We start from the raw sequence: 27,409 nt of genomic DNA, 5'->3' as shown, positions 1-27,409 counted from the left end.
GGTCTACCTCAAAAAATAAACTCAGAGAAGCTCTTTTCCTACATTCCTCCAACCATCTTTGCCATTGTATATCCTTTAATCTAGCTATCAGCGCTCTCTGACTTCTGCTTCCTTTCCCTTTCCATGTCTCAAACCAGATAACCCATTCCTACATTTTCAAGATAGTTTTTGAATTTTGCCAGCCAATATTCAATATACATATACATATATACATATACATATATTTTTGTTGTTGTTTACATGCCTCCTGTACCACTGTGCCACCTTCCCCCGTTTCAGTCTCATCTAGTAGTTCAACACTCTTCTGACGCACTCTATGTATTCTCTGCATAATAGCAACGCTCCCATATTCGCTGTACACTGAGTTAGGCCCATAATAACCTTGCTAAATTTATAAATAATTTGGTTTAATGTATCCTTTTTCCAATTGAGTCCCCATAATTCAGCCCCATATAATGCTCTGCTTAACACTAATGTCCTTAATACTAATCTCAGAATCTTATAATCTATCCCCGGAAATTTTCCCACTAATATTTTGACCGTAGATAGTGCTGCGACATCTCTCCATTTTGCTCTCTTATCTACTTCCCCCTGTAGTATCCAATTCCTCTCCTTATTTCTCCTCCTTTCCTTCTGAATAGTTATCACCTTCGACTTATTACTGTTAATTTTTAAAGCCCACTTCCCCGCGAACTCCGTCAGCTGCAAATATCATTCCTGAGATCTCTAACTGCTGTACTATCGATACTGCCCATGTTCCCCCGTGCCCTTCCAAGATATCATTCATAAATAACAGAAATAACAATGGCAAAAGTTTACATCCTTGTTTCAACCTGATCTTACAATCTACAGCAGGGCCTCTCAGGGTGCATGCGCGTGGTGCATGCACTGTGCACGGTGCAAAAGACGACTTCGCTTGGTTGACCAGAGTGCAGGCCCCCCACTCCTCTCTCCCTACACCTGTCACCCCGTTCGACCTGTCTCCGCGTTCCTCAGCTTCACTGCTGTTTCTCCCCCACTGCGAAATGTTTACGTGTGGTGAGCGGAGACGCACAGTTGTATGGGACAAGGTTACCAGTGTTATTTAAAAAATGTAAAAAGTGAATTAGAAATACACAGACATGTTTGAGAGGAATGTAAACATAATTTTAAAAAATGCAGAAACCGTAACCAAAATGAAAATGCTACACTACTGGAACAAACCTCATTTGTGGATATAGAATGCTCTTCTTCAAGCTGTTTCAACTTCCTTAATTCTTTCTCTCTGACGTCTCCTATGATTTCACAATAATTTTCCGAATGTAGTCTGTTGTAGTGTCTTTCAATAGACGATTTTCTTACGCACGTAATTATCGTCCCACAGATTAAGCATTTGGCGTTATCGTCACGACAAACAAGCAAACAAACAAAAATACGAAAGTTCCCAGTTCGATTGAAATGGACTTTCGGAAGTCTTTGCTTTCTTCGAAACAGGTTGCTCCATTATTATGTTGTTGTCGTGCGCTTATCTATTTCACTGATAAACACGTCGTCTACCACCAAACGCTTCGTCGCTCTCAGCACACTACACCATCCGAGTCAAGCCGAGTTGAGGCGAAGCGTACCGATGCACAGTGCACAGAGCCTATGCACCTCGCTCTGCACGCGTGAGAGTTTGGGCGTTTGAGAGGCCCTGATCTACAGGCTCACCAATTACATTTTTTCTATCTTGATACAACAATATACCTTTTGGTGTATCGCCTTGATCGCCCATATCATCCTCCTAGAGACTCCCAACCTGCCTAATTTATCAAACAGTGCCTCCTTACTGACCGTATCAAATGCTTTTTCAAAATCTATGGCGGCCAAGTACATACAGCCTTTTTCCCTACTTAAGTATTTCTCTATTATCATCATCACCGTCATGATGTTATCTGTAGTCCTTCCTTTTCGAAAACCTCCCTGAAGCATTGATATTATTGAATTTTTTTCTGCCCAGGTGGTTGACATATTTGCTAAAACCCCTGTACAAATCTTACTCAGTGAGTCAAGTAGCATTATCCCTCGGTAGTTGCCCGGCAAGTTTTTGTTGCCTTTCTTTTTTGTATATTGGGCAGATGATTCCGCCTTCCCACTCTGAGTATTTTTTTTCTTTTTTTGCCATTTGTTTAACGTTGCACCGTCACAGATAGGTCTTATGGCGACTGGGTATTTTACCACCACTGAATATCCTGTTAAACAATTTTGTTATTCCCTCCCTCATCTTAGTTTGTCTAACACATCCTGGACTTCCTCTATGGCAATATCTTTGTCGAGTTCATATATACTGACCTCTAGGTTTCTCCCTGCACTCCTTGACCCCTCTTCCAACTTCCAACAGTCCTTTCCCCCTAATAAACCACTAAAGTATATCACCCACTGGTTATAATCAATCCTAGCTCGGACCTTCTATTCCCTCCTTTATTAATTTTATTTATTCTTTCCCATACTCTCTCCCCCCGATTTAACCTGCATTCTTTATTAATTAACTCCACTTGATCCATTGACCATGCCTTTTTCCTCTCTGCGATTTTCCTTTTACACTCCTTTCTTAATCTACAGAAAGTTTTTTTCATCCTTACCTTCACTTAATCTATATTTTTTTCAAGGCCTTCATTACTGCACACCTCAATACCTCGCATTCCTTATTGTACCATCCACTACCTCTACGGTTACTTCTTTTTTGTTCTTGCTCTAGCCTTGCCACCCTCCTTATAGGGTATTCAATTAGGTCCAAGGCTCTGTCGATATTATTTTCCTTCCCAACTGCATCTGATTAATTCTATCTCATTCTTCATAAGGCCCTCAAATTCTCTTTGCGAATTCTCTGCCCATCTGTATTTATTATATTTCTTACCCCGCTCTCCTACCCTTATTTTGACTCCCTCCCTTTCTTCTTCTCCACTTCTTTCAAGCCACACCCCTACCGGCACGTGGTGTGATTTGATCCAATCTTCGATCTCCATCCTTACTATTTTTTCCAGCATATCTTCCGTACACATCACTAAGTCAATCGCACTTCCCCCTTGTGCCATAATGCATGACAATTTACCTTCTCGGTCCCCCTCCCAAAAACCATTTGGAATATAGAATTTTCCTGCCTCACAAAATTCCGGGTGCCTTCCTCCATAGCTATTTAATCCTTATCCTTTCTACCCTTCTGACTGTCTCATCTTCTTTGCTAAGCATTGGGCTTTGTTCCCCTATTCTAGCATTCCAGTCACCAAGTAATATCACTCCGTCCTCTTCGTACTTCCCCATTTTAATACTGGTTTCTAAAAGTAGCTCCTCGAAGAAATCGTTAGCATATGGAGATCCCCTGGGGTAACAGTACACATATGCTATACATACCTTTCTTTCTCTACCCTTTTCCCTCCCGAAGTTCAATCTCAACCAGACAACTTCTTTCAATTTAAACTCAACTTCTCCTACTAGTTCCTTGATCTCTTCTTTGATCAGCACCACTATTCCCCCTGGCGATCGCCCTTTAATACTTTTTTCTTTATTGATTTTCACCTTTATCACCTCAGTATTACTCATTTTACTTAGTAAACTTTTAATATTTACAAATCCTGCCTTCAACTCTCGTTATAACTTACTTTCTCTATCTTCCCCATTATTTTCTTTATTTTTACTCCATGTCACCATCGCCCTCTCCTTTTCTATCTCCCTCCCTTCATAATTTGACCATTTCTGGCAATCTTTCCTATCTTTTTCCTCTGTACCCTTGCTTTCCTTCCCCCACAAATCTTTTACGCTTCTACTCCCCTTCATCAAATTGCTTTTCCTCTCCCTGTCATCCCTCAATCCACTTCCTTCTTTATTATACCCATCTCTCCTGGGCTCTGCAATAGGCTTTTCTTGGGCCTCACTCACCACCCCTCCTAATCCCTTTGACTTAGCCCCATACTACCTCTCGCACTTGCCTCTTCGTTAGTTTCCGTTCTTACCTCTATCCTTTGCTCCTCTTGAACAGCAACCTTCCTTCCATCTTCCTTTAAACCTAGTCCCTCTTCATTCTTGAGCTCTTCATCCATGGCTTTCAGATCTGCTACGGTCCAAAATCTCTTCCATTTTCCGTTGGAAACAACCAGCTGCTGCCCATTTAGATGAGCCTTCAACCCTGCGACCTTGCTCTTCCCTGATGTTTCCTCAGTAGAGACATTTCACAGTATCCTCAGATTTTCTCTACCTTCTCTTCCCAAGTCTCTCCTAATCCAGATTTGTTTTCCTTGAAGGTTGCTCGAGTTTCTTAATATTATCTCCGACATTAGGGTAGATATAGGTTGAACTTTTATTGGTCTGTTACCCTTCGCTCTTCTTACTCTTTTCACGTAATCAATGTCCGCCTCACTAAAATTAATCATCTTATTTCGTATGATTTCCACAACTTTATATATAGTCTCTATCTTCGTTTCTACCCCTTCTTCCTGCATAAACATTTCTTCCTCCTCTCCTGGCCGTAGGCTACAGTCTCTCTTCAATCTGTCCACCTCCTTTTCTAAACTTCTGATTCTCTCTCTTAGAACTGCAATTTCTTCCCCATTATTTCTCTCTTTTGCTGTTGTATCATCTGCTTTTTCCTGTAGCCATTTCTTTATATCCTCCTGCTCCTTTGATTGCTCCTGCATCATAATTTTTATTTGCTCAACCTGGCCAATTTCTTCTACCACCTCTTTTACCACCTTCCTAATTACTTCCACTTCTTCCCAGCCCATGCTTCCACTGGAAATCGGCCCGGGGTTCAATTCAACACCCCCAATTCATAGTAATACTAAAATCACCACTGCTCTCAGCATCATCTCCACCTTCATTCCCATTTCCATCTTTTTTCCTCCACTTTTCACTTCTTCTTTCCTCTTTCTCCCCTGCCATCTTCTTATAACGGCCCTGTATTGTTCAACACCAATCATCTTCCCTACACTCTTCACTTCACTCTTGCACTCCCCTCCAGCACTTCTTTCTCACACTACCAGCATGCTCCTCCCAGCACGTCTGCACTTGTCGCTTGCTCAGGCTACACTGCAGTAGGTTATGTGCCAACAGCGAATTTGATATTCTCCCTACCTCATTATTATCATCCCACATGCAAATGCAGAGTTTGTTCATGGGTGACAAATAGAAAGACCTGCACCAAACATGTCCTCAGACACTCCCGGCATTAAAGACATATAAGTAAAGAAAGAAAGGAAGAAAGAAGGAAAGAAAGAAATAAATAACAATACCTCAATATAAATGAAAAGCCTTGTGTTCTTAAAAAACCAGAGTTAGTCATTTAAGAAAACTTCTTCCTACCTTCAGCATTACTTAAGAACATAAAAGTATGATTTTTACATGACTTCAGTCCTATTGAAAAGTGTATGATTGACTAAATAATAAATGAAGGCAAAATATGTAGGCATGTACAGTTACATAAACCAGTGCAGAAAAATAGTGACAATAGGAAAATACTCAAGATTAGGCAACATTGGGCGTGGTCACCACTAGGGTAGGTAGTCCATGTGCTCTTGACTATAGGAGGAACAGAGAGAAACTGGCCACCCTATTGCAAATAAACTCTGGCAGGATGCCTTATCTGTGGCCCCTGACTTAGCCGAGGGAACTGACTAGGTCACCAGCATCCAGCTAAAATTCAGTATTTTGCCAGTACTGTATTCTAAATATTATCTGGTGGTGATGAATGTGGCTTTAAGTAGCAAAACAACAAGACTAACCCTCTTAATAATAATCAGAGGAGAAAAGGGAAGGGGTCCCATCCCAACAAGAATGGGAATACTGGCTAATGAAAATGAAGGACTACAAAAAAAGGGAAGAGGAAAAGACTGTAAACCATGCAAACCTAATATCAAGATTTCAAACTAATAATAGGCCTATAAAGCCAGCATGTCCAATTTAGCTATTAAACTCAAAATAACTGTGTATATTATCAGAAAAATTGGATACTTTAATAGTAAATACAATCTTACCCTGAGGGGATGTTCATTTGGAGCCAAAAGTCTTTCATTGTTCCTCCAGCGCTCAATCAGTGTAAAACGTCCAGTTTTTCCCGTAGCATGTGCCAAGGCATATACAACATCCTAAGAAAAAACAACACAATAAATAGAATATTACTTCATTCAGTTACATATTTTGTTACAGTTAATAATGGCTCTCAATATTTAAACAAATGAAGGATACAAAAGGCCAAGATTAACAGTTAAAGAGTCATTAATTACTGGTACTTTAAGGGGTCACACACACATCAGTTATATCAGGATGAGCAATTCTACATAAAAAATGAACATGCTTTCTGTACATTGCAGTATTAATCTCATCAAAATTAATATCTTCTAGAGATACAACAGAACTACTTCTGTAGCCTGCAGTAACTACCAAGAAAAATAATTATCGGTGAACACATTGTCTGACCGGTCCAGTCCACTGCGGTACAGCCAGCGACTCTGAGCCGAGTGTCGAGCATCAAGGAATAACTCGACCTCCTAAGAGGACAGACGGCTTCAGGCGGTTGAGTTCTCTTAGGTGAGGTGATGGTCCCCTCAGTGTAGGAAATGACAGTAGAACCCATCAAGCAGTGTCTGTCCCCAAGTTAGGAGCGGCAGCAAAAGTGTCTGTACACAATGTTAAGAGTGGCCTCATCACCTGCTGACAGCAGCTCCAAAATGCCCTTGGGAGTGGTGAACCCATCGTAATAAAAGCCTAAAATGAGTGCATATATGGTGTGGCCTCAGAAAATGTTAAGAGCATCGCCTGCAGGTATGCGCAGTTCTTCAGGTACTGGGGGAGCTGTGAGAGGTGAACAACCAGTATCACTATATATCCAAATCAGGACCATCAATATCTTAACCCTGACGGACAAGACCGAAGAGCTGACAGAGTTCATGAAAGAGAAGGACATAGACATCCTTGATTTTAGTGAAACAAAATGGAGAGGAAGAGGGGAACAAAAACTGAAGGAAGGGTACAGGCTGTTTTACAGTGAAGGACATGATGGAGTAAACGGAGTAGGAATGATCATTAGAGATGATGTCCTGGAATGTGTGGTGATAAAGATCAATGACAGAATGATCATAGCAAAAATACAGTTTGAGACAGGAAAACAAGATCTGTTCGAAGTACATGCTCCAACTGGAAATAAAGAAAGGGAGAAATACACTGTAAACAAGGAAATAATAATAATAACTGTTACGGAGCTTTCCGTGGTAGGTAGAGGTGAAAGAAGGTGCGGGTGTGAATAGGTCTCCAGCTACGAAAGCAAAATTAATTTAAAATTTAACAAGGTTATATTTTCTTTTCAAAAACAAAGAAATAACAAGCATGGCAGGTACAAAGTAGCAAATCAAAAAGGGTAGTTACAATATTTACAGGGATTGGGCTTCGCGCCCAGATTTTACACTGCTTGGGCAATCAGCTCTGTTTTACCCCAAACACGAGTTTTAACAGAGGGGCAGAAAACCCCATTCATACCTAGGAGCCCTTGCTCCAAATTACACAGAAAAGCCTCCACGAGGCATACAACACTCAATTTTCAAAAGAGCCACTCGCTCTCAAAATTTAAACCAAACTCCACCTTCAAGTTGTCCTCACTGGACATAGACACAGGGGTAAAATACCCAACCTACTGAGGTCTATTAAATAAAAATGGGCAATTACATGACCTCTAAAATAACAATTTGAGAGGAGGCGAACTTGCACTCCTAATACACTTGTTTTAAAAAAACCTAATCTGGCTCTAGGCCACTAATGCAAGGGCTAATCCCATACTACCGAGGTGACTTTAGAAAAGAGCAATTTGTTTTACATTAACGAAGAATAGGTTGAGAAAATAAGTTCACCTCAAGACAATGTGAGTGGGAGCTCGAGAGGGTTAGCACTCTCTATCCCAATATGCAGCTTAAAAGAGAATAGAAGAAAAGATCGTTACATTTTAGGAAAAGGTTACATGGAGGAACGCTTCGCACCCGCCCCGAGAGTTAAACTGCTGAGCTAGCAAAGAAAGAATTTATTAATCGGCCATTACCTTATTGATGACCGCTGCCGAGGAAAGAGGCGCTTCCCGCCTCCTGCTATGTACTTTATACACTGAAAGATGGAACAGAAGTGGCCCGGAGACCCTAAAATCAGCAGTTTATATCCTCTCGCGGAAGGTTCTAGGCGTTAGGGGAATGAAAACACCCTCCCACAAACTTTTTATTGGCTCGGGTACAGAAACATGTCCAAGTTGGGGGAAGATACATCGGATTGGTCGGAAATTACTAAAAGAAATTCGGGATTGGTTAAATGCAAAACAAGGGGAAAGAGAGGGGTATACAGCCAACTTAAACAATAACTGAAAAAATTTTTAGCAAAGACAAACATTTGAAATAAAAATTTCTCCAACAAAATAGTTCTTTGACTTCGCACTAGGTTGCACTATTGTTGATCTTCAGTAGTGTCCTCTAGAAGAGAAAGTTCACACTTCTTACTTCAAGCGAAACAAAAACACATCACAAATGACACAGTTCAAAAACTCAAAGTTTTCCATGTGGTGACATCTTCAGAGAAAGTAGAGAATTAATAGCGTAGATAAAGTTCAGACTTCCTCCAGCAGAGGAGTTTCAACTGGCGCACATTTTAAATTAGCGGAGTGGAGGTGTACCTCCCGGTACAGACCTCCCCCCCCAAAAGTTCCTCCCGGGGTGACACATGAAATTGTTTGAAAACAAGGTCCAAGTTTTGATGTAGATATGGAGATTAATTGCCAAAATAATTTATAAGATTTTCTTAATTTGGTTTGATTTAGTTTCAAAATTTGTTGTCGCAGATGAAGAATAGTTTTTAAGTTTGTAGAAGTAGAATTCTGAGGATAAACTTTTAATACTTAAAAGTGATGAAAAATTTTGCAATGTCCACCAAATATTGCTGTTGAATTCCCGAGTGTAGTCATTGCTTATAGTAACTGTCCAAGTAGTTGATGTTGATGAAGTTGGATGGCCAGACCGGCCGTTGCAGCTTGCGTCCAAAGGAGGCCGCTCGGACCCCTCAAGTACCCTGAGATACCGCTCGCCCGCACTATGAGGGGAGCAGTGGTGTTGAAACACGCCGCGCCCGCGGTGAAGGAATACAGGCTGCGGGCAAGTAGCAGGACGTGCGCCGCACATCAGCCTAGGCCGGGAGGAGAGCTCCGGCTCGCCGTGCACATGTCGTCCTCGCTGGGGCCGAGGGGGCCCGTCCTCGAACCCAGCCGCGGCACAGCGCCGCGCGGCAGCGGGGGCACTGAAACATTTAAGCTAGGCGGCAGAATTGTGTTGGACCATCATGTTTCTTTTGAGGGCACAGGCATGTAGAGAGATTGAGGGGCCAGCGGCGTGCAGATATCCATGGCATTTCATCTAAGCCAGCCACTGTGTGTAGTGGAGCAGGAGACGGGAGCGTGTTAATGGCCGTGGCAAGGACAGGATGGCAGTTTAACAAATCGGGGGAGGTTTTACAGAAATGCTTACATATAAAATAAAATAGAAGGAGCAGAATGCCTTAAGAGTGGAACTCAAAAAAAAAAAATATAACCTTCATATTCCTATCAAATTATATGAAGCAAGTTGACACAAAATTTACACCGGTTTCACCTGGGACAGGTGAACCCTAAATATCCTCTCGGTGGCTGGATTACTTAACAATAAGGTAACCGGCGTAAGAAAATCGAGAATGATACATGGCCCATGAAATCTGGGGGCAAGCTTGCCCGCGGGAACAAAATTCTTGACCATCACCTGGTCACCTACCTTCAAAGTGGTGGGTCTCCGTCCACGATCATACTTTTCTCTAACCTTTTCATGAGATACCTTAAGATTGGCTTTAGCCTTCTTCCAAAGATCTTTAATATTATCCGGATCTATTGTCTCGGGTAGAATGTCACTCAGAGACCAAAGGTTAGAGAGCGGCGTGTTGGGAACAAACTTGAACATCAAGGAAGCTGGAGTGAACTTATGAGATTCATGAACCGCCGAATTCAAAGCAAAAGCTAACCAATGCAGGGACGTGTCCCACCTGGAATGATCTTCATGATGATAGGCAATAAGTGCGGACCTGAGATTACGATTAACCCGTTCAGCCAGAGATGGTTGAGGGTAATAAGCAGAAGTAGTTACATGAGAGATGGATAAGTCAAAACAGAATTTACGAAATAAGTTAGATGTAAAAGCCTTAGCATTATCAGATACAATATCTTGGCACGGACCAAAAGAAGCAAAAATAGAATTTAAGCAAGTAATGGTAGACTGAGCGGTAGCCAGCTTAGTCGGAAATAACCAAGAAAATCTGGTAAAACCATCTACATACACAAGGATGAACTTGTTGGAATTACCCTTTGACTGGGGGAATGGTCCTACATAATCAATATACAGGCGTTCCATGGGGCGCGACGCTTGCTGAGAAGACAAGAGGCCTACCTTGGTGGACATGGTCGGTTTACTAAGCAAACAGGATTTACAAGCCTTTACTAGTTCACGGATTTCACCGTCCATACCTTTCCAGATGAACATTTCACGAATCTTTTCACGAGTTTTAAAGATACCAAGATGCCCTCCCAATGGGGTCTCATGATAATACTTGAAGATCATAGGTACAAGAACCGCTGGAACAACAACTTTCATCATCTTATCATGCCTCGAAGGGCAACATAGAACACCATTCCTCAGAACATAAGGGACAACATGTTCCCCAGAAGAAAGGGTTTCCATTATCGGAGCCAGCGTCGGATCTTCACGTTGGTATTTCTCGATATCCCTAAAGAGCATGGGAGCATCTGTTAGGATGGCATTAACCTTAGATAGTATGGACTCGGAAGGTGATGAACTGTCGACCGGTTCGTGGGTCTCGACGTCGTTAGAAAACATACGGCTGAGTCCATCAGCAACAACATTTTCGGTACCTCTGATATGTCTAACATCAAACTGGAAGGCAGAAATACGGATGGCCCAGCGGGCTATACGACCAGTACGACGCGGCCTACCTAAGACCCACCTTAAGGCTTGATTATCTGTCTCCAGGTCGAATTTGACATGTTCCATATAGAGACGGAACTTCTCTAAGGCGAATAAGACTGCCAAACCTTCGAGCTCATAGATGGAATACTTGGCTTCTTGAGCCGACAATGTCCTAGACGCATAGGCGATGGGGCGCCTCCCTAGTTCAGTCTCTTGAAGAAGGACTGCAGCTACCGCTGACGACGATGCGTCGGTTTGGACAATGAATTTCTTCGAGAAATCAGGCATAGCAAGTACAGGGGCATTACAAAGAGCTAATTTAAGGTCTTCAAAAGCGGCTTGTTGAGAAGGTCCCCACTCGAATTTGATGCCTTTCCTACGAAGAAGGTTTAAGGGCGCCGCTCTATTAGCGAAGTTAGGAATAAACTTCCTGAAGAAATTCACCATACCAATGAACCTGGCGATACCTTTAATGTCTTTGGGAGGTTTAAAATCACGGATGGCCTGTGTTCTAGAATGATCGACTGCTACACCATCCGGTGACACAATATGCCCTAGGAAAGACATAGAGGGCTTAGCAAAGGCAACCTTGGACAACTTAACAGTTAACCCAGCCTTACGAAGGCGATCGAGAACTTCTCGCAGATGATCTAGATGTTCTTCAAAAGTCTCTGAAAATACGACGACATCGTCCAAGTAGTGATATAAGTACTCAAATTTGATGTCGGAGAAGACCCTATCTAGTAGCCTAGTGAGTACAGCTGCTCCCGTGGGGAGCCCGAAAGGCACGCGGTTGTATTCATATAAATTCCAGTCCGTGGCAAACGCTGTAAGATGTTTAGACTCTTCGGCCAGGGGAATTTGATTATAGGCCTGATTCAAGTCCAAGATAGTAAAGAACTTGGCCTTACGAAACCATGAAAAACAAGAATGAAGGTCGGGAAGGGGCACAGATTGTAACACCACCTTCCGATTGAGAGCCCTGTAATCAATGACAGGCCTGAAGCCTCTTTGGGGTTTCGGGACTAAAAAAATAGGCGAAGAATACGCTGACTTAGAGGGCCTAATAATACCGTCCTTCAACATCTGATCGATGATTTCTTTTAGAGCCTTCATTTTAGGTGGAGATAGCCTATAAGGTGGAAAACGGACAGGAATCGAATCCGTGACCTCAATTTTGTATTCAATAAGGTCAGTAACACCAAGAGTATCAGAGAACACCTCGGGAAACGACTGACACAATTTGCGAATACTATCAGCCTGCTCCTCAGGTAGATGCCTAAGGTCTAACAACATCTCATCCTGGGTAGGCGAAATAGAAGAACATGATGCAGAATTACACTTTAATAGAGGGATATTACAATTAGAGGCAAATTTGAAAGTGCAAGACCTACTCTGAAGATCGAGCACAAGACCAGTGTGAGAAATAAAGTCCGCTCCCAATATAATAGGGCAAGACAAATGCTTGGCCACAAACAATTTAACTTTCCATGTGAATTGAAAAATACGAATTTTGACATATAAGGAACCGAGAATTTCTAATGGAGAGGAATTAGCCGAAACGTATTGGATCGCCGACAAACAATACTTAGGAAGCTTACAAACAGATTTCAATTTTGAATACCAATCAGCCGAAATAATAGAACAAACACTACCTGAATCTAAGAGAGCTGTTATAGGCTCGTTATTTAACTCAATTTTGAGAAAAGGGACCGGTGCGGGGGAATCCGCCGCAATCCTAAGACACTCTTTGGGACCTTCAAAAGATGAATTTGAAAATTGCTCGGTCCCTGAATTTACAACCTGTTTACCCGGGGCTGAGTCTCGGGAAGATGGATTAGTCGACTCAGCCGAAGCCACTAGTCACTTTTTATTATTGGCATAGGTGGAATTTGCACCAGAAGTTGAGCAGGAGGGGGTGCTATTCGAATTGGGACAATTCTTGGCGATATGTGAGAAAGCTCCACATTTAAAACAGCCTTGTGATGACCCGGCTCCATTCCTTGTCCCACTTGACTTGATCAGTGGACACTTGTTGCGCAGATGGTCAGGCGACCCGCAAGCATAACATTTACGGGGATTGACTGGTCGGCGAGGTGGAGGCCGAGTATTACTAAAGGAAGGCGGGGGTTCTTTCGCGACACGCAAAGAATCGGCGTATCTAACTCCTTCCGCTGAGACGGCCAATGCTTCAAGTTCAGAGAAAGTTTGCGGGCACGCCGCGAAACACAAATATGACCTGTAGGGTGGTGAAATCCCTTCCACAATAGCTTGTACAATCTGATCCTCAGGGAAATGAAGAGCAAACACCCTAGTATAAAACTTAATGTCCTGTATGAAATCAGCCAAGTTTTCATCCAAGCGTTGTACACGGTAATAGTACTTCTGAATAAGGGAGGACCTGGCCCTAGCCGGGATGAAGTTAGCTAGCAAATGGGCATGGAAATCCTCAATAGATGATTGCTCGGCAATGGCTCTTACGATTTTATCTGAGAGAATACCAATAGCATACGGATAGATAATTTGCAAAATTTGACATGGAGAAAGAGAAAACACAAGGGCATGATCCTGAAATTCAACTAGAAATCTTAAAAAAGAAATTACATCACTGGTGGTATTAACGGAAAACTTAGAAATACCTCTGAGCAACATTGCCAATGGATGAGGCAAGCTGCTAAACCCGGGTGACATAGTAGGTAAAGGTTTCAATGGCAAGGAAGTTAATTCAGAACGGATGTTACTCAATGATGCACGACGTTCAGATTCGTTGTCCAATGGGGCAGGGATAGTTTGAGCAGCAACGGTTATCCTATTAACTTCTCCCTTGGGAGGCGCTTCCTCACTACCTGCATTCACTGTGGTGGGTAGATCGCTTTTGGGAGGAACCTCCCCTGTTAACAATTGAGTGACCTTGCTAGATAATTCAGACATATTTTCAAGCAGCGTACTAGCTTCCTTCTTCTGAACGTCATTCAACTTTAGAGACAACAGATCGTTAACCCTATTCGAAAAATGATATAGCCTAGCTTGCACACGCTTAATTTGATTAGGAGAAGGATCATTTTCATCAAAAAAACTAACTACAGAAGCTAGCCCAGTAATATTCTCCGTGATCGTGGAAAGAGAGTCGTCAATTTCTTTCTCTCCCAAATTGGGGATGGAAATGGGCAAATCTAGGGACTCTCTAAGCTTGTTTGTGTCTACTGCAACCGTGCCTCCAGACTGTACATTTCTAATAGTCAATTCATAGATCAACTCCTCCTTGCGCAAATAGTTAAGATGGAGAACATCGCGAGGGCCGGGCATTGTTCAGAACAATTTTGAAAAACTCAAAAAATTCCAGCAACTGGGAAAATAGTTAAGAGTTCGGAACAAACAATGTTTAGCCGTCAAAAGGGGCTAAATTGAGACCCATTCAACCACGCTCTGCTACCACTTGTTACGGAGCTTTCCGTGGTAGGTAGAGGTGAAAGAAGGTGCGGGTGTGAATAGGTCTCCAGCTACGAAAGCAAAATTAATTTAAAATTTAACAAGGTTATATTTTCTTTTCAAAAACAAAGAAATAACAAGCATGGCAGGTACAAAGTAGCAAATCAAAAAGGGTAGTTACAATATTTACAGGGATTGGGCTTCGCGCCCAGATTTTACACTGCTTGGGCAATCAGCTCAGTTTTACCCCAAACACGAGTTTTAACAGAGGGGCAGAAAACCCCATTCATACCTAGGAGCCCTTGCTCCAAATTACACAGAAAAGCCTCCACGAGGCATACAACACTCAATTTTCAAAAGAGCCACTCGCTCTCAAAATTTAAACCAAACTCCACCTTCAAGTTGTCCTCACTGGACATAGACACAGGGGTAAAATACCCAACCTACTGAGGTCTATTAAATAAAAATGGGCAATTACATGACCTCTAAAATAACAATTTGAGAGGAGGCGAACTTGCACTCCTAATACACTTGTTTTAAAAAAACCTAATCTGGCTCTAGGCCACTAATGCAAGGGCTAATCCCATACTACCGAGGTGACTTTAGAAAAGAGCAATTTGTTTTACATTAACGAAGAATAGGTTGAGAAAATAAGTTCACCTCAAGACAATGTGAGTGGGAGCTCGAGAGGGTTAGCACTCTCTATCCCAATATGCAGCTTAAAAGAGAATAGAAGAAAAGATCGTTACATTTTAGGAAAAGGTTACATGGAGGAACGCTTCGCACCCGCCCCGAGAGTTAAACTGCTGAGCTAGCAAAGAAAGAATTTATTAATCGGCCATTACCTTATTGATGACCGCTGCCGAGGAAAGAGGCGCTTCCCGCCTCCTGCTATGTACTTTATACACTGAAAGATGGAACAGAAGTGGCCCGGAGACCCTAAAATCAGCAGTTTATATCCTCTCGCGGAAGGTTCTAGGCGTTAGGGGAATGAAAACACCCTCCCACAAACTTTTTATTGGCTCGGGTACAGAAACATATCCAAGTTGGGGGAAGATACATCGGATTGGTCGGAAATTACTAAAAGAAATTCGGGATTGGTTAAATGCAAAACAAGGGGAAAGAGAGGGGTATACAGCCAACTTAAACAATAACTGAAAAAATTTTTAGCAAAGACAAACATTTGAAATAAAAATTTCTCCAACAAAATAGTTCTTTGACTTCGCACTAGGTTGCACTATTGTTGATCTTCAGTAGTGTCCTCTAGAAGAGAAAGTTCACACTTCTTACTTCAAGCGAAACAAAAACACATCACAAATGACACAGTTCAAAAACTCAAAGTTTTCCATGTGGTGACATCTTCAGAGAAAGTAGAGAATTAATAGCGTAGATAAAGTTCAGACTTCCTCCAGCAGAGGAGTTTCAACTGGCGCACATTTTAAATTAGCGGAGTGGAGGTGTACCTCCCGGTACAATAACAATAATAATAGCAATAATAATAAGAATAATAATCGTATGGCCTCAGTTACCATGTGCAGACATTTTAATTTGATGCCATCTAGCTGTCTGTTCATCAATTTTGATCTTCTGTTTTACTCTAGGCCGACTAGATGGCAGAGTAAACCGAATCTCTATTGTGCGTCTATGGCTGAGTTTTAAACAATTTTGTTGAGTAAACACCAAATGTGTCACCAGATATCTTTTACATGCCGGTATTGTAAGACATGTCAAATGGACTTTTTACTACCCTTCAAAAATCTTACTTCCTTTGCACAGTTTGAACTTGCTACGAGGGCTATGCCGAAAGTTTTTAGCAGAGCGTGAGAAAAAATTTGTATTTGTGAAACAACAATTACAACTTCTCAAAATACTCTCCATTAGCATGTATACATTTTTTCATTCTCTGAAACCACTTAGAAAACGTTTCAGTCCAAGCTTCTTTCGGGATGTCACTTAGTGCACTCTCGTAGGCTGCAATGGCCTCTTCATCTGACGAAAACTGCTGCCCACATATTTTTTCCTTGGTCTTAGGGAACAGAAAGAAGTCACATGGGGCCAGGTCAGGTGAATAGGGGGGATGAGATAACACTCGCACTTTTTCCCTTTCCAAAAAGTCCATTGTTCTGGCAGCCCTGTGTGCAGATGCATTGCCGTGATGCAGCAAAACGTGCTCACTCTTGGACTTTGGGTGCTGTGACCTCCAAGTAGCTAGGACTTTGGAAAGACAGTCATTCACATACCATTCAGCATTGACTGTACGACGTGTGTCCAAGGTCACAGAGATGAGATGCCCCATTTTCGTTAAAAAAAAAAAAAAGTTGCCACCATCTTCTTTCCGGAGCTCCCACTTCGTCAAACTTTTGTGGGTGGTTCCTTCCCTGGAAAGCACCACACAGAAGATTGTCTCTTCGTTTCAGGGTCATAATGGTAGACCCATGTTTCATCACCTCTGACGATATTGTAGGTGTCTTCGGACTGCCCTCCATTGAATTTTTCTAGCATGAAATGACACCAGTCCACTCTCTCCTCCTTTTGGCTTTCTGTCAGGGAATGTGGCACCCAACGGCCATATCTCTTGGTAAGGCCTAAATAATCGTGAACGATGGTCTGCGCTGCTCTTGACCCAATATTTAAGGTCCCCTCAATGTCACAAAATGTGGATCTGCTTTAATCATTTCCCTCACAGCATCATGTTCTCTTGAGTCACAGCTGTTGCTGGGCGACCGGGACGAGGTTCATCTTCAATTGACTGCCGACCCCTCGAAAACTCGCAAAACCAATTTCCAACTGTGGTTCTAGAAGAGGCAGCCTTATCAAAAACGCGCAGCAAAGAAGAATGGCATTCTTTGGCACTTAATTTCTTTTTATAATCATAAAAAATCACTGCTCGAAAACGCGGTGTGACAGATCCTTCTTGCATGATGCCCGACTCAGCACTGCCTGTGCTTTCTTCCCTCGCTGTGGAGGAACTACCGCTAGGAGGGCTTGCGCGTGCATGTTCCAAAGTTGAAAAACATCGCTCTTTCAAATGAAAATAATCCCACTGTCCTCAGAATTACAGAGTACGCGCTGCTAAAAACTTTCGGCATAGGCATAACCTTCGTACCTTGGGATCCGGAGGCAAACACTCATCCACAGAGGCAGCTAAGGAAGTAATTATAATGCGAGGTCTGAATGCACAAGAGGGAAGAGAGACTGGGAAGAGGAGACATTCTGGGGTCATATGGATATGGCAACAAGAATCAAGAAGGGGATGTCAATGGACTTTTGCCAGATGAGCCAACTAATAATAGGAAACACATGGTTCAGGAAGAAAAATAGCCAAAAGATTACCAGGTATGGATGGAGAGACAGAAGAAAGAAACCATTGCCTGATTACATATTAGTGGAAAAAAGGACATTGCAAAGATCTTATAAATGTTATAGCGATACCCGCGGAAGCCTTTGGGGCTGACCATAGAGCAGTAATAGCAAAGGTGAAAGTAGGCAAGGTCACAAAACTACATAAAAAAAGAGAGAGAAAAATTAGACAGTGGAGATTGAAGGAAAAGGAGGTTCATGAAAAGTTTAGGAAAGAATAACAGAAACCGGTATCAAGGGCAGATATTAGTCATGCTGAATAGGAATGGAATAATTTTAAGAGTGCATTTGCAAGGTGTGCTGAAAAAACATGTGGCAGAAGATCAGGAAAGGTAAGAGAGAAAGAGATAGCATGGTGGAATGATAGAGTGAAAGATAAAGTAAAGGAAAAGAAAAGAAGAAAACTTGGAAGGAATGGAAAACATAAAAGATTAAAGAGATAGAGCAAGATACATACAAGTGAAAAGAGATTCCAAAATAGTAGTAGCCGAAGAAGAAAAGTTCGGAAACATTCACCCAGGAAGTAAAGGAAGATTTGAACTGTGGGGAAAAATTATTTGGAATTATAAGAAACTATAAGAATGAAACTCTTAACACAGGTTTTGTGAAGAATAAAGGAGTAATACTACAAGACCAGAAGAGATAATGAACAGACAGAAATAATATTTCAGTGAACTGCTGAAAGTGAGAAACCAGGCATATGGAGAAGATATCCAGACAGCAGGAATAGAAGTAACACAGAAGGAATCAGACATTAGAATGACAGAGATGAAAGGGGCAGTTAAAAAAAGGTGAAGATGGGGAAACACTACGGGAATAGAAGAAGTAGCCATAGAAACGATCCCAGGGCTGCAGGTCCAGCAGGACTCCAGCAGTTTAATACGAGGGGAGATCAAATATAAAAAGGATTTTATTTCTTATTTTAATTAATTTATTCAAAAACACAAGGCAATTACAATTTATTTTTCCACATACTGTAGTTTCCTGCTTTGGAAACCCATTTGTCCCAGCATATGAGCAGCTTTTTGATGCCTTCATCGTAAAAAGACAGGGTCGGGTCACCTGCCAGTTGCACAAGAAGTCTTCCACACTATCGTCAACTTCAAATCGTTGCCCCCCTAGAGCTTCTTTCAGTGGTCCGAACAAATGGAAATCGCGGGGCGATAAGTCTGGGCTGTAAGGAGGATGATCAAGTGTAGTCCAGTGAATTTCTTGTAGCTTGGAGAAAGTCAGAGCTGCAGTATGGGGCTGCACATTGTCGTGGAGGAGGATGACCTGTCGAATCGGTTGATCTCGTCTTTAGTGGCGATATGCAACCCTCGCCTTGTTCGCCAGTAATAAGCAGCATTGATTGTGCATTGCTCATGCTAAAAATCAATCAGCAAAATGCCTCGCCGAACGAAAAAAAACAGTTACAAGAACCTTGCCAGCTGACAGTCGAGTCTTGGCTTTCACCAGTGCTGCTTCCCCTTTCCTCTGCCACACTTTACTGGCTTGTTTGGATTTGAGAGTGTAGTGGTGGATCCGTGTTTCGTCGCAGGTGACGATCCGACTAAAATATGCATCACCTTCTTCCGCAAACCTTGCTGTAAGCCTCTGCCAGACCCCCCAAAACGTCTCAATTTCAGATTTTCGGTCAAAAGGTGAGGGACCCATCTGGAACACACTTTACGGAACTGTAGGTCATTTGTGATTATTGCTTGACAGCTCCCATAACTGATTTTGACTTATTCTGCGATTTCTGATGCTCTCGCCCAGTCCTACCAACTGTTGATGTTTAGGAACAAAAATCCTGTTTATATTTGATCGACCTTCATAGAATACTTGATTGTCAATGGGGAGAGAAACAAGTGCCCAAGGATTGGAAAAAGGGGGTTATAATACCATTATTCAAGATTTTTGTTTGCTACTGGCTTTAAACGCTAAAAATTAAATAATTGAAAAAGAGGTTCAACCTATTCAATACATAAAAGAAAGGAATGTAGTGATTACATTCTTATTTAATAGTGATTAGAAATAGGACCGGTTTCGACCCTAGTCCAGGTCATCGTCAGCCGTTCAAAACATAAAAAAACAAGAAAAACAATGCATATGAAAAAGAATAAGTGAACTCTGGATCGGTATAAGATGAAATATAAATTGATAATGGGGGTAGAAGTTGTGAGTCACTTGAAATAAAACAGTTAGTAATATTATGAAAGGTAGTACGGCACACGCAATGATAAGTAAAGTCTCTCAATGTTTATGAATAGTGGAGAACGGTCAAATGGGTCAGTTTTTACACTCTGTCAGGTACAAAGTCACAACACTATCGAACAACATATGAAGATCCATAAATATTTTGAAGTCGCAGACGAATAGATTTATAGAAGCAAACTGCCAGCTCTCGGTGATCAGCGTGGCACATCCAAGGTTATGCGCTGTGGTCTCGAACGCCAAAGTAGAATGGAGAATATCCTGAAGGTCCAGTATTTGCCTCGGTTGCGGGAAGTTAAGTACGTATATATAGCAATATACAACGCAATTCAGTATAATTGAATGAGTAATTGTGCTCCTGCTGAGTTCTTGGAAAAAAGTTGACTTGAAAAAACAATTGTAAAGAGAAAAAAATGTAGTAAAAAGCTCAATATCAGAAAACAAATGAAAACATATATGAACAGTGCGCTATTTTTTAAATTGAAAAAATTTAGGTTATGATTGAAGTAGTCGAAGTTGGCGCAAGACAAGAGTTAAAATTTGAATGAGGAGAACCGAAATGAAGGTAGTGGTTTCTTTTTTTTTTTTAAGAATAAAATTAATACCGGTAGAGGAAGAGTGATAGTGAAATAAGAGAAGAATAAAGGAAATTGAAGATAAATGGTGTTGAAGAAGGATAAGATGGGGAAATGAAAGAGGGGTAGTTTAGGGTGGGTTAGGAGGGTGGGTTATTGGAGGTAGAAAATGTGGGTGGGAACTTTGTAAGGCATGGAAAATAGAATTGGGGTTTTGGAATTTGGAATTTTTGAGAATAAGAATTACGAAGTCGAAAAGGATGTTGGGTTTTTCAGAAATGTCGTTTAAATTGAAATTAGGGTTGAAGTACTAGTCAAGGTGGATAAAGCAATTTTCAGTTATGTTTAAAAGGGGGCCTTTGTTAATGATCTTAAGTATTTTCATGTCATTTTCAATACTGGTGAAACTATGCTTTGAGTCTTGTATGTGCTGTCCTATGGCAAAGAATCTGTTGTATTTAATGGCGTTGACATGTTCAGAGTACCTGATATTGAAGTTGCGGCCAGTTTGTCCGACGTAGGAGGAATTACAGTCGTTGCATTTGAATCTGTATACACCAGATTTAGAAAAAGCATTAGATTTATTTAGAGATTTAGAGTTGTGTAAGATATCAAGATTTCTATTGTTAGTTCTAAAAGAAATTTTCATGTTATGTTTTTTAAAAGTATTAGTTATTTTATAAGCATCCTGAGTGAAAGTGAAGGTGGAAAAAGCAGTTGGTTTTATTGTGTCTTTAGATAAAGTGGTTTTTAGACGGTGTTTGAATTTTTTGATGATGCGGTTTATGAAGGAGTTGTTAAAGCCATTGAATTTAGCGATGTTGCGGATGGTGTTTAATTCGTTATTTAAATCTTTTTTGGACATAGGGGTGTTGAAGGCACGAAAAATTAAGCTGTTATAAGTAGCACGTTTATGAGCTTGAGGGTGCGAAGAATCTTGTCGTATTGTGGTTGCTGTTTGGGTTGGTTTTCTGAAAATTTTGTAAGATAAAGAAGAAGGATATCTAGTGATAGTTAGGTCTAGAAAATTAAGAGTTTGGTTGTGTTCTGATTCGAGGGTGAATTTAATGTTAGAGTCTAAGTTGTTGAGATGAAGAAGTGTAGAGGCTGCGTTGGTTGATTCTTCATTTAAGATTGCTAATGTGTCGTCGACATATCTGGCCCAAAAGAGGATGTTGGAGAAATTATTATTATTATTATTATTAATTTTTGTGTTTTCTAAGAAGTCGAGGTAAATTTCAGCAAGAATGCCAGAGGCTGGTGAGCCCATAGCCAAGCCATCTTGTTGATAAATGGTGTTGTCAAAGGTAAAATAATTATTGTTGAGAACTAATTTTAAAATAGACATGAAGTCTTGAATTTCAAGTATACTTAGGTTACTGAATTTGTTTAGGTTGTTGTTTATAATGGGGAATAATTTTGAAATTGGAATACTAGGGTACATGTTTACAATGTCAAAAGAATGGAGAGAGAAAGTTGGTTGGATTTCAAAATTCTTTAATTTGTTGATTAGATCAGAAGTGTTTTTGATAGATTTGTTGGATAAAAATCGATAATTCTTTAGTAAAAATGCTTGGATGAATTTAGAAGTGTTGTATAGGGGACTGGGTCTGTAATTGATAATAGGACGGATGGGAATGTTAGTTTTGTGAATTTTAGGGAGAGCTTTGGCAGTGGGTAGTCCTGGGTTCATGTTTATTAATTTAATTTTTTTCTTGATCTGTGAGGAGAAAGGAAGTGTTTTTTTAAAGTATGTTTGAGTAGGCGTTGGATTTTTGTGGTTGGGTCTTTTTTTACTATAGAAAAGGAAGGGTCACTGAAAAAAAAATTTGGTTTTATCTAAGTAGTCAGTTTTTTCCATTATGACAGTAGTGTTGCCTTTATCAGATTTGGTGATAATGAGATTATTGTCATTGATTTTCTTTTTAAGATCTGAAATGATTTTATTATCATTAATTAAATTATTATTATTATTATTATTATTATTATTATTATTATTATTATTAAGAGAAATGTTTTTGTTATTGTTAATGAAGATTTTTTCGAGTTTTCTTTTTACTTCATATCTGATTTCATCTCGTTCATCTATTGGCATTTTGTTAATGGCTATTTCAGATTCAATAATTAAATTGGTGGCTGCATTGAAAGTGTTGAGATTGGGCCAATTGTGTTTGAGGCCCTTCGAAAGAATTGAGTTTTCAACATCACTCAGAGTTGTTTTAGATAGATTTACAATGGGAGGATGGAATTGTTCAATAGTTCTGGAGGGTGTGTTGAGGTTCTTAAACTAAAATTTATGTGAAGAAGAGTTGTTCTTAAGAATTTTGAGTTTTTTTCTCTAGGGTTTGTTGTTTAATTGACAGTACATGAAATAATTTATTGTCTACTTGAGTTAGGAAGAGGTTCCATTGTACACTCGGGAGAAGATTAGCAATTTCTAGATGTGTTTCGTATAATCTGTTGTTTAAAAATGATTTTTTCTTGTATAAGAAACGGATTTCGTTTTTTAACCAAATTTTGTTGGTTATTCTTTGGGTTTTTAACATGTGAGGAGCAGAAATGTTTTTTCTGGTACAACTTTGAAGAAATTTGGGGGTAAGATTGTAGGATATGCATTGTTTCAGGAAGTCGATGTCTTTTCCTAATTTAGCGATCTTGATCTTAAGGCCCAATGTAAGAGAAGGCTTTTTGTTTAGCTTGGTTAGCTTGTGCATTTAAAGATAAAAATTTCATTGTTCCGTATTGAAAGTATGAACGTTAAAAATTAAATAATTGAAAAAGAGGTTCAACCTATTCAATACATAAAAGAAAGGAATGTAGTGATTACATTCTTATTAAAAAAAAAAAAAAAGAAACCACTACCTTCATTTCGGTTCTCCTCATTCAAATTTTAACTCTTGTCTTGCGCCAACTTCGACTACTTCAATCATGACCTAAATTTTTTCAATTTAAAAAATAGCGCACTGTTCATATATGTTTTCATTTGTTTTCCGATATTGCGCTTTTTACTACATTTTTTTCTCTTTACAATTGTTTTTTCAAGTCAACTGTTTTCCAAGAACTCAGCAGGAGCACAATTACTCATTCAATTATACTGAATTGCGTTGTATATTTCTATATATACGTACTTAACTTCCCGCAATCGAGGCAAATACTGGACCTTCAGGATATTCTCCATTCTATTTTGGCGTTCGAGACCACAGCGCATGACCTTGGATGTGCCGCGCTGATCACCGAGAGCTGGCAGTTTGCTTCTATAAATCTATTCGTCTGCGACTTCAAAATATTTATGGATCTTCATATGTTGTTTGATAGTGTTGTGACTTTGTACCTGACAGAGTGTAAAAACTGACCCATTTGACCGTTCTCCACTATTCATAAACATTGAGAGACTTTACTTATCATTGCGTGTGCCGTACTACCTTTCATAATATTACTAACTGTTTTATTTCAAGTGACTCACAACTTCTACCCCCATCATCAATTTATATTTCATCTTATACCGATCCAGAGTTCACTTATTCTTTTTCATATGCATTGTTTTTCTTGTTTTTTAAATTTGAACGGCTGATGATGACCTGGACTAGGGTCGAAACCGGTCCCATTTCTAATCACTATTAAATAAGAATGTAATCACTACATTCCTTTCTTTTATGTATTGAATAGGTTGAACCTCTTTTCCAATTATTTAATTTTTAATGTTCATACTTTCAATACGGAACAATGAAATTTTTATCTTTAAATGCTACTGGCTTTACGTCACACTAACACAGATAGGGTTTATGGCGATGTTGGGACAGGAAAGGGCTAGGACTGGGAAGGAAGCGGCTGTGGTCTTAATTAAGGTACAGCCCCAGCATTTGCCTGGTGTGAAAATGGGAAACCATGGAAACCCATCTTCAGGGCTGCTGACAGTAGGGTTCGAACCCACTATCTCCCAAATACTGGATACTGGCCGCACTTAAGCGTCTGCAGCTATCGAGCTCGGTCAATATTCATGAAAGGCGATAAGATGATGTGTGGTAACTACTGAGGAATCACCATCATTTCCCATGTTGCCAAGATAATGGAAAGGATATTGAGGAGAAGAAGAATTAGAGAGAGAAAGGGTGGAAAGTCAGTTACAAGAGGAACAATTTGGATTCAGAAGTGGATGGTCAACAGTGGAACCCATTTTCATTTTTTGAGACATAACATGGAAAAGTGCTGAGAATATGGGAAGGATATAGTAATGACTTTTATAGGCTTAGAAAAGGCATAGCGACAGCATTACCAGATCAAAAGTTTTGGAAAGCCTGGCACACAGGGGCATTGCAGATAATGATGTGATCTGGGGAGAAGTCTAGAAGGAGGTACAACAGCAGCTAAATGTATTGAATAGAAGAATTGAACAGTGCGGATTGAGGATCAACATGGAAAAGAGCAGACAATGGTAATGGTAGAGGAAGTAAAACAAAAGGAAAAGGAGTTATCACAATTGGGAACAAAGAATTGGAAATAGCAGAACATTTCAAATACTTGGGAAGTGAACTGACATAAAATGGAAGAATGGATATGGAAACTAGTAGAAGGTTACAACTGGGGAGTTCTTTTTACCAAGTACGGAGATTAAAATGGAATAAAGATGCACCAATGAAGGTGTAATGTAAAAGGGTTTTTATAAGGCATAATCAAAAAGTTTCCACTTGAGGGTGTTGCTGCAGTGGACATGCAACGTAGCGCAACACCGATGCGGACATAAAAGCATGGACATGTAGGCAAAAGGATTAGTGTAGCAGTCGTGTTGTAGCAAGGGGCGTGCGTTAAATGTGGCCAGGTGAACTATGGCTACGTTATTACCAAATGCATCCAAACAGGACCAACATGTTGTTATTCTGTTCTTGGCTGCCGAAAGACAAACACCAGTGGACATCCATAGGAGAATGAAGACTGTGCATGAGGTAGCATGTCTGTTAAAAACCACCATTCTGGAATGGTGCACCAAGTTCCGTGCAGGTCGCATTTCGACACAAGATACGGATTGATTTGGGAGGCCAGCCTCATCCATTATGGACAACAACCAACACCTCAAGAGGGAGACACTCGAGCACCTGCCCTATTGTCCTAATCTCTCCCCATGCGATTATTACACCTTCAGTCCCCTCAAAAAGGCCTTGAAGGGTCGACTCTTCCTGTCAGACGAGGATGTGCAGCAGGCGTTTACGGACTTCTTTACACAATAGGACATGGTGTCTTACCACAAGGGGATCTTCAATCTGGTGCATCGATAGGATGAGTGCCTCAGTGCTCACAGCAATTTTGCCTGATTGGCATAAATTTTTGATCGCCCCTATAATAACATATGCAGCAGAAACCTGGACAATGACTCAGAGAGATGAGAGTAGAGTACACACAGCCAAAATGAAATTCCTGAGGAGTGTGGTACAGAACATAAGGAAAGGAGGGATAAAGTGAGAAATGAAGATATACAAAAAGAGCAAAATGTACAAAAACTAAAAGACAACACCAGATTGAGATGGTTTGGGCATGTCAGTGCAAGATATTGGAATCATTCCATATTGACTGTTTTCACTTTACAAAGGAAAAATTATAAGTATCCTCCTAATTCAATACAAATCATAATTTGTGGAATGATGGAATTATGATTTATATTGAATCAGGAGGATACTTTTAATTTTTCCTTTATAAAGTTTGGACATGTCAAGCGGATGAAAGAAAAAGACTGCCAACACAACCACTGGAAAGACAGATGACAGGGAAGAGAGGACAAGAAAGGCCAAGATTACGATGGATGGACTCTGAAGAACAGCATAGGACAACAGAGCATGGACTGGAACAGTGTTGGATTAGGAATGGTGGAGAGATGGGATGAGTGGACACCTGGTGTCAGCTGGAAAAGGGGAAATTATGATGATGGTGATGATGAACATACTGAAACATATATTGTATCCAGTCAAACTAAGTTGTGATATCAGAAACCTAAGTAAACTATGTTTAATTCATTTTGGAACATGTAATTATCAGGGACCCATCTTTATCAACAAAGCTGTGTGACCTACATGTTTTAATAGATTAATAAAGTAGGACAACAGAATACATGTTGAATGGTACAACAAACATTTTTGCAAGATTCAACAATCTAACCCACTGACAGTTGCAAACTTACAGCTACATGACCTGTGCCATATGGACAACTTGCACAGTTATTAGCGTAGTGCAGTACTATGCAGTATTTGTATTGGAGCTGATGACTCGGTGGCTCTAACAACATCAATCACCTCTAGCATCCGTTCAGTGGAAACATAGGCTTGTTGTCAATTTCAAGTTATGGTCCTTTCTTATACTGTGGTGTATGATTTCAGTTTTTTTAATCTCCCAGTATGTACAGTATATTTTAAATTACAGTACCTTTTTCTATGTTGACAGCTCGAGTCAGTTTAAAATTTATTTACTTTGTATTTTTTAATTAAGTTTTATTGGTTTGGCAGTCTTGCTATTAGCAACCATTTCGCATCTACCTGCCACAGCAATTAAGAATCATTTCTAGACCCTTTTTCTATTCACAACAGGACTCACATTTTTGCTTGTGTGAAGTCCTTGAAGAGAAGAGCACTGTCTTCAAAATGTAAATAGCATCAAGATTTTTATTTCGCTAGTGTTGTAATATCTCACTAACACAAGTTTTCAATGATGGGATGTGAAAGAGTAAGGACTGGGGAAGGTGTACCACCATGTTCATCAACGCTTGTCCTGCCTAGTGACAAGGTTCATTATGTGGCTTTGTTGAATCCAAAGTAGTCAGTGATGTCCATGTCAGGGTGTATATTTACTCTCTTCGTATAATCACATAGTGTATTAGCCCAGCCCATT

General features: G+C 40.4%; 1 protein-coding gene across 3 annotated transcripts in view; it reads right to left on the bottom strand.

The window, feature by feature from the left end:
* Positions 1-27,409, bottom strand: part of RASSF8 (ras association domain-containing protein 8) — a 280,866-nt gene that overhangs the window by 204,190 nt on the left and 49,267 nt on the right. For all 3 annotated transcript variants that reach the window (XM_067142793.2, XM_067142794.2, XM_067142795.2), the window contains exon 2: positions 5,985-6,095. In XM_067142793.2, coding sequence (XP_066998894.1) covers positions 5,985-6,095 — 111 coding nt within the window. The remainder of the gene's footprint in view (positions 1-5,984; positions 6,096-27,409) is intronic.

Source organism: Anabrus simplex, chromosome 3 (genome assembly GCF_040414725.1).
Source record: "Anabrus simplex isolate iqAnaSimp1 chromosome 3, ASM4041472v1, whole genome shotgun sequence".
NCBI classification, from domain to species: domain Eukaryota; kingdom Metazoa; phylum Arthropoda; class Insecta; order Orthoptera; family Tettigoniidae; genus Anabrus; species Anabrus simplex.
This window is presented reverse-complemented; position numbering and strand designations above follow the sequence as displayed.